Source organism: Vigna radiata, unplaced genomic scaffold (genome assembly GCF_000741045.1).
Source record: "Vigna radiata var. radiata cultivar VC1973A unplaced genomic scaffold, Vradiata_ver6 scaffold_285, whole genome shotgun sequence".
NCBI lineage: Eukaryota > Viridiplantae > Streptophyta > Magnoliopsida > Fabales > Fabaceae > Vigna > Vigna radiata.
This window is the reverse complement of record NW_014542216.1, coordinates 82,748-91,025: the sequence shown is the minus strand read 5'-3', so window position 1 is coordinate 91,025 and position 8,278 is coordinate 82,748. Positions and strand designations below refer to the sequence as shown.

At 36.0% G+C, this 8,278-nt stretch overlaps 1 protein-coding gene across 2 annotated transcripts; it reads right to left on the bottom strand.

Moving 5' to 3' along the window:
• Positions 1-276: 276 nt before the first annotated feature.
• LOC106779409 (small ribosomal subunit protein S13, mitochondrial) lies at positions 277-2,266 on the bottom strand. 2 transcript variants are annotated; one of them, XR_001377176.2, is made up of 4 exons: positions 2,103-2,266; positions 1,778-2,011; positions 589-900; positions 277-485 (listed from the first exon to the last, which is right to left on the bottom strand). XR_001377176.2 is itself a non-coding variant. In XM_014667507.2 (3 exons), exons 1-3 carry the CDS (start codon positions 2,160-2,162, stop codon positions 748-750), a joined length of 447 nt encoding a protein of 148 aa, XP_014522993.1. In that variant the 5' UTR covers positions 2,163-2,266; the 3' UTR covers positions 277-747. The 2 variants fall into 2 exon arrangements, 1 of the variants encoding a protein (XP_014522993.1); XM_014667507.2 differs by having other exon boundaries at positions 277-900.
• Positions 2,267-8,278: the final 6,012 nt, after the last annotated feature.

The window sequence follows — 8,278 nt, the reverse complement described above, 5'->3', positions numbered from 1 at the left end:
TTTTTTTAAAGACATTAATTTAGTCCTTTAATTCTTTAAAAACATCAAATTTGGTTCTTTTCTTAATTTGGCTGTCGCTAGTTTCCTGTTTCACCATGAATAAGAAAAATAAAACTAAGGAGAAGTAGGATATGGTTGGTTAAAAATTAAAGGATCAACAAACAGTCAAAATAACCAAATTAGATGTTTTTAATAAACTAAAGAATTAAATTGGAAAAATCAATAGCTAGAGGTCTTTTGGAAAATTTGAATAAAATTAAATAATCAAATTAGGAATTAAGGCAATAACCAACTACAAATTCCACTCTCAGCTGATCCACAACCCTTAAAGTGATCACATCAGTAACACCAACGTTAAGGCTTTATAAATAATTTGCAACCACAAAATTTCAGTCCTAAGGCTTTCTGGATATCGATAACTTCTGGGAGACCACAATTGCAATGGCATCACTTACATTTATTTCAAATTTTGCACTGCAACAAAGCTACAAACACAATTTAAACCTTGCCCAGCATAAACGATTAAAAAATTTCAAATAAAAAAGCACATTTGCTAGCCAATGAACCAAGACAAGACAAGAAACTCACCAAAATGCAGAATAAGACCATTAAAGCTCTTTCAAAGAAAAGATGAACCCGCCAAAGGCATATTGAACATGTAAATCACAACATTGATTTCACTTAAACCAGCTAAGTCTCTAACAAAACTTATTTCATCATCTCAGACTCATGTTTCTCAAGCGGTACCTATCTCGATCCAGAGAAAGTTTTCCGGCTCCTCCTAGTGCGTGCATTCGTATGAGTCCTCTGTCCACGGCAGGGTAAGTTATCCACATGCCTGATCCCTCGATAGCACTGAATGCCCACCAACCTTACCACATCTCTCTCAACGCACTTTTTCTGAAACACACATACACATGACGAAACAAACCAGCCTATTCAGATAAAAAATTCTCTTTAAACACATACAAGTACAAAATGAGAAGGTAAAAATAAACTAAACCTATTTTATAAGTTACAACCAAATTATAAACTACACATTTTATAGAAGCTCTTCATCCGACTTCTCTGAAAACCGATGAAAACCGATAAACATTCGTTGATTTTCACCAACGAGAAAAGTTTGATTCATTCTGCTTTGAGTGAATTAGACTGACCCAAAAATTTTGTCTAATTTCTACTGCCACCCCCTCCTTTTTCCATCCCTAACTGTCCATAATCATCTGAAAAAGATTATACTGACACCCCTAATAGACCATTTACTCGTTACACTATCCTTCCTTAGTTTTTTCAAAAAAACTTATTATAATAATGTTTTTGTATACAGAATTTCTGTTAGTTAATAATTATGGTTGAGTCTGTCGTAAACCAGAAATATATATAGGGTTTTTTGGTCTTTGTGAGTGAATAATCTCTAGTTTTCTGTAATTCGTCTACAATTTCCATATTTGGTGTTGTGAGTGAGTGTCTTTGCTGTGGGTGTGTGAGAGTGTTGGTGAGATGCGTGTGAGTATTGGTCCTGTTCTCACGGAGACATAGTGATAATTCAGAAGAAGAAACATATATATTCTGGTTTATCACACTTACATTACAGGGTGTACTAATGTACCCAGTAAAGGAGATTGCACACAACGCTGCTGCATACGATAAAGAAGAATAGGAGTTTTGGCCAGTCACGAAATTTAGGTTCAATTTGCTCTTTCTTTTTTTTGGTATTTTTGTAAAAAACATAGAGTAATTTATGCAAAGAGGTGTGTAAATGGTGGGAAGAAAGTACCAAATCGTTTCCAATCAAGTACTTGGAGAGCAACTCGCGAATGGAATAGAGTTCCCTCTTGCTTAGGTCCTTGACAAATTTGTTCTCAACGCCGAGTTCGCAGACGATGTGGTGAGCTTTCGAGCGCCCTATTCCGTGCAGGTGCTGGAGAGCGTACTCCAGACGCTTGTTGTCGGGGATCTCGCCTCCCATACCGCCTCCGATGTTGATGTTCTGCACGCGCACACCGCGAAGCTGCAAAACAGAAGAGAAAAGGACAACGTGAAGCTCTAGAATGTTCGACAAAGCCCATGGCGAAGGCGAATTGAGCGGAAGGAGAATTTACCATTAGGTTTTGGCGGAGGCGGAGAGCGACGTCGGAGAAGATTCGCGCGGAGCCGAACATGGTGGAGTTGGAAGATTTCAGTATGCGACTTAAAAGAGAGAGAGAGACGCACTGAGTATGGTGCAGCGGCTGGGAGGTGCAAATGGAGCACCAAAACTTGAAAAAGAATTTCAAAACAAAATGACATTTTATTAATTTTTTAAAGGGTTAAATATGTTTTTAATTCTTATATTTTGGGACGATTTTGGTTGTAGTACCTCTTTTAAACTAAGGTACAATTTAGTCCTTCAACCTTAGAAAACTCTGGTTTTAGTCTTTTTCACCAAATTTTTTTAACTTTATTTGTTGTTTCAAACCCGTTTCTCAATTAACATTGAAGAAAAAATGTGTCAAACAGTGTAAACAATCCAAATGCTATAATGAAACATGCTTTAAACAACAAATAAAGTTAAAAAAAAAACTTGGTAAAAAGGACTAAAATCAGAGTTTTATAAAATTGAAGGACTAAATTGTACTTTAGTTTGAAAGAGTGACTAAAACCAAAATCGCCTCAAAGTATAGGGACTAAAAACATATTTAACCCTTTTTTAAAATATATTGTTGAAATTATATTACATTAATTTCATGGCTTAAATACTAATTTAGTTTCAGTTAAATTTGTTTAATTTAATTTTAATTTTTTTCAATTAAATTTTATTTTTTGTGATTTTTTTTTCTAACATCATATAAATATCAATGGTATAAGGAACATGATGACTTGTTATATGATGAGAGATGACAACAGTGGGAGCATTACCTATTCACTTCTCGCTAATAGCTAGATACTTGTATAAACATGGAGTTTTTTCAATTAATAGGTACCCCGTTGGATACCCTAATATATTTTAGGTTTAATACATCTTTTGGTCCCTACTTTTATGGGTTTAGTTCAAAATGATCCTACCTTTTAAAAAAGTTCACTAAGGTCCCATATTTCGTTAAAAAATTTCATTTCGGTCCTTTTCGCTGACGCCGTTAAAAATTTAACGGTGCAAATGCCACCGTGGTCAAACTTGGATGAGTTGTAAAGTTTTATAAATATGTGGCACATTTGAAGATTACAATGTGTAAATATTTTAAAAAAATTAAAATGACTCTACATACCCAAACCTACCTCACTGCCATGGCACCTTGCGTTCTTCCTCCCCTGCTGCCGCCATCGTTGAGGATATCCAGCTAGTGGCTCCACCGTGCCCTCGGGTCTTGCCAGATTCCCTCCAATACCCACGAGGATCGGTGCGGTTCCTCACCGGTCACCATCCGACAATGGTGGCAACGACGTGATGAATTCCTTGAGTTATTTAACGAATATTCTCACTTCGAATGTCTATAACGTAACAATTGAGTTCCCATATGCAATTAGCGTCAAAGCTTTATGGAAAACTCGAGTTAAGGTTTAGCCCAAAAGACAGGATTTGCAACCCATAAGTTCCCACCACCTTTGTTTCATGTGGTTAATATCAATTTTTGATTTTAATGTGCAATGGGTGTTTAAATGCTTCATTACCTACCTAATATTGTTAAAAAGAAAGTTAGATTTTTAACTTCCGAAAATTCTTGGGCTAAGGCCATCATAAAAAAAGTCCAGAAAATTTCTGAAATAGAGATAAACTTTGGAAAGACAGTAACTCTTATAATATTAATGTTACAAATATGGCTTCTTAGTTCTTACTGTATTTATAATGACCAAACCCAAATCCTTCTTCCATCATACACCTTCAAACCTTTGATTCTTCTTCTCTCTCTGTGGTATGGGTTCCTGCATGGCCATCATGTTTCCTTTTCTGCTGTTTCCCTTGGCAACCAAAGGGGATAATAATATTACTGATTCTTTCCTTGGTGCATAACTCATCTCTCTCTTATCTTATTCTGTTTTATCTATCTAATGCATGAAAACTGCAAGGCTACATAAGGATATGAAATATTGCAGATAAGGTTTATGAAGAAGTGGAATGTGGGAAAGGAAGCTGCATTGTGAACACAAGTTACCCATTAAACTTCATTTGTGAATGCGAGTCTGGCTAGACGAGAACTCAAGATGAAGATGATGATAAATTTGCCACCAGCTTTCTTCCATGTGTCATTCCCCAATGTAATGTTTTTCTCTGTTACTTTGAGTAATTTAAAATGAATCCTCAGAAAAAATTACAAATTTTTGTTATTATATAAATAACGCTTAAAAACCAGTTTAATGAAACTCAGTTCAATCTTCTCTAGGTAGCTTGAACTATGGTTGTCAACCAGCACCACCACCAGTTCCAGAGAAGAGTTTTCCACACAATTTATCAGCTTTCAATCGTAAGAGACACTCCTCCTTCATTAATAATGATTTATAAATGTTAAGAAAAATTCATGCCATGAATGAAATATAATAGGATTAATTATATCCTTATCGCAAATTTTGATTTTGGTTGTGGGTGCTTTTCTCATGACAGAGAAAAAGGAGGGATTCAGGACTTGACTTAGGATTGTACTGTAAAAAAATGGTGTTACTCTTTTTCGTTCTCAAGTTAAGTTTTGCAGAAGCTGCTACTGCAATATACAACTCTGCATCAATGTCAATGAAAGACTGTGAGAGAGAAAGAGGAAACGACACCGGTTTGGCATGGTGAGGAAAATAAAAAGAAAGAAAAGTGAGAGGAGTAGAGCCGTCAAAATGGGTTACAACCTGCGAGCCAACCCGGCCCGTCACGGATTCGGGCCGGGTTGAGTTTGAAAAATACAATCCACTTATAAACGGGTCAAATTTCAACTCGGCTCATTTAGACCCGGCTCATGCAGGTTGAACCCGTGGTGAGCCGGGTTGGCCCACCAACCCACCTACCTAATTTTATTTTTTTAATTTATTATTTTATTTATGAAACCCTAAAAACTAAAATATTTTCTTCACTCACTGTGTATACCAAAAAAGTAACCTCTGTTCTCACAAATCACTCTCACGATACTTGCTCTCATTTGACGGTGCTCTCACCCTCACTTCACTGAAATTCTTCAAGGAGCAGGTAAAACACCCTTCCTTTTTTCTTCTCTCCACATTTTTGTTTTTTCACTTCTCTTTCTTTTTTTTTTTCAAAAACCCTATAATGACAAAAATAGGGGTTTGCGAATTTGTTTTTTGTTCTGAGGGATTTGAAGACGTGAAATGATTTTTTCATGTTTTGACATGCTTGTATCAGATTTTGTTCATTTTATTTAAACAATTTGAGTATACATTATTTGAACAAACTCTTTTTGATATCTTTGAATTTGGGAAATTATGTTACAGAATAAACTATTAATTTTTTTTTGATGTTGTTGAGTACTAGTTCTCTTTTTTTACTAATATTTTTTTATTGATTGTCGGAATTGTTCTGATATTAGGAAAATCTTTATTAGTGAATTTGGAGACAACTAGAACAAGGGTCAAGGGTTACAACAAGAACAAAAAATGATGAATATAAAAAACTTATTCGTATGTTTTTTGTGTTTGTTTTTTAATGACATTTGGATTATATTGTACTTTTTATTATTATTTTGAATTGTCTTTAACATAATTTTTTGGGAGTGAAAATTGTTTAAATTTAAATTACAGAAAGTTTGTATTTTTTTTTATTTTAAAAAAAATGTAATTAAATTGGCTAGTGAGCCAACCCGTTTACCCACCAACCCGTGGTGGGTCGGGCCGGGTTCAAGTTTTTTTGGCTCGCCAATAAATGAGCCGGGTTGGGTTGGCTCACTAAGTGACCAACTCGTGGTGGGCCGGGCCAGGTCGAGCTGGGTTACCCGTTTTGACAGTTCTAGAGAGGAGAATGATAAAGAGGAAATGATGAACTTACGTCATCTTAATTTTTTTAAAAAATATTTACAGTGCAATGACACATATTTATAAAACTTTACAGCTCACCCATGTTTGGCCACGTGACGTTTGCACCATTAGATTTTTAACGGCGTCAGTGAAAAGGACCAAAATGAACATTTTTTAACGAAATATGGGGTCTTATTGAATTTTTTTAAAAGGTAGGATCATTTTGAACCAAACCCATAAAAGTAGGGACCAAATAATATATTAAACCTATACTTTATATAGTCCGAAAAATGAAGTGCAGTAACTTGTTCATCATTCTGCTCATATGTACCTATTATAAAATTCCATGACACCATATCTCTCACTTTCAAGCCATCAAAAACCCTCTGTGCATCTTGCAATCTACCAAACTTCATATACATATTAATCAAAGCACTGGAAACAAAAAATTGCTAACCAACCCATGCTTTATCACTTATAAATATGAACCAACATCTCACAAACAACATCATTCACTTGCACACAAACAGTAAGCACATTTGCCACTGTAATTGTATCCATCTTCACCCCCTTCAACCTTCATCCTACCTAAAACACCCAATGCCCCGGTTGCTTTCCCGTTCTGAAGAAACCCCAAAATTTTCGTGTTCCAAGACCCTACATCTCGAACAAGCATATCATCAAACACATTGTGGGCAACGCCAACAACATTAAACCTTGGATACAAATGGATCAAGAAAGCAACCACATACACATCATGCTCAATCAAACACCCATCCACTCAAACACAATTCAATCGCAAAAATACACATCATGTTATTGGTACTAGGGTTCAATCACTACTTATGAAAAACTCGCACCCACCTAAATAGGACTCAGGAAAAATAAACAAGAAAAATGCTTACCTATTCATAAATCCCTAATAGTAGAGGTAAAAAATGCTTTCCAAAATACTTCTCTGCCACTTGGACACATACAAAAAGCAAAAGTAAAAATAACCTTAGTAGCAACTTAGTAAAATGTTCGATGAGGAATACTGATAACGGTCTAAAACCCGTTATTTTCATACTTAAATTTGATATTAAAACACGCCCTTTATGGCTTAGAATGAGCTTTAAATCAAGTAAAACACTTAGTTAAGTCTTGTGAGAGTCAAAAGTTGGTTTTAGAGATATTATGCTTGTTTTACATTGTTTTGTAGGGTTTTAAGGTGAATTGAAGATGGAAGTGAAGTAAGGTGGACTTAGACCCATGAAAGAAGGAGAAAAATGATGAAAAGAAGGGTCAAGTAAGCCGCTGGGCGCCAGAATGGTCCGCTGAGCGCTCACAGCGGTTAGAGGGAAACCGCTCAGCGGCAAAACTAACCGCTGAGCGGTCAAAGCAGCAAGAGGGAAACTGCTGAGCGGTGAACTTAGGCGCCTGGGCAGTTGTATGTTTTTATTAGCTAGATTCTGTAACCTTTCTGTTATCTTTTTGTTATCTTTTTGGGCTTATATATAGCCCAGTGCGAATCAAAAGGGGATTCTTTTGGTAGAGAGAAACGTCTAGAGCCATTCCACACACCTTGGAGGAGATTTCTTGGATGCTTAGGCTCCTTTTTATCCAATCTAGGGTTTGCTTTTCCATTCTTTCATCATATTTCATCTAGTTTCACCATGATTATGGTGAACTAAACCCTTTGTTGTTGGAGAACAATATAATCTTTTGAAACTCTCATTTATCGAAATTCTTATTTATTTCATATGCTTGTCATATACTTGTTTATTAATTGTTGGGTTCTCATTTATGCTTAATGCTTTTATTGTTTAACTCATTCAGTAAACGTTGTTTGTCTTTATTGATACGGGGACGTACTGTAATGTCATGAACTGGTGAGAAATTCCTTGATTATGCTAATACCACCTAGGGATAGGGGTAGGATGATCAATTGTATTTTTCTTCCGTTCACATTGCATTATTGGTTACTAGGGGAGGGTAGGGATAGCAAACCAGTAATTAATAATAGGCTCTTTTCACCAAGGGATTGGGTTAAGGGTAGGCTAAAAAGTTTGCATGGCAATTGGATAAATAAGTGAAGTAAATAAGAAAAGTTAATATACTAACCTGTTTTTCCTCAAGAATTGATGGCAACCTCCTTAAGCTAGGTTGGGCCAAAGCTTAGAAGGATGCAATGGAAGGGTGTTTCCTTGGATGAATGGTGCGGAAATGTGGTGGTAAATGGTCCAATGATGATGAGTTAAGGTATGGATGGTGTAGAAGCTCAAAGCCTCTAGGAGATATGGTGGTGGTGGTGTAGTGTTTGGTGGCTCCAAGAGAGGTTAGGCCAACTCAAGGAGGAAGGTGACTAGAGGGG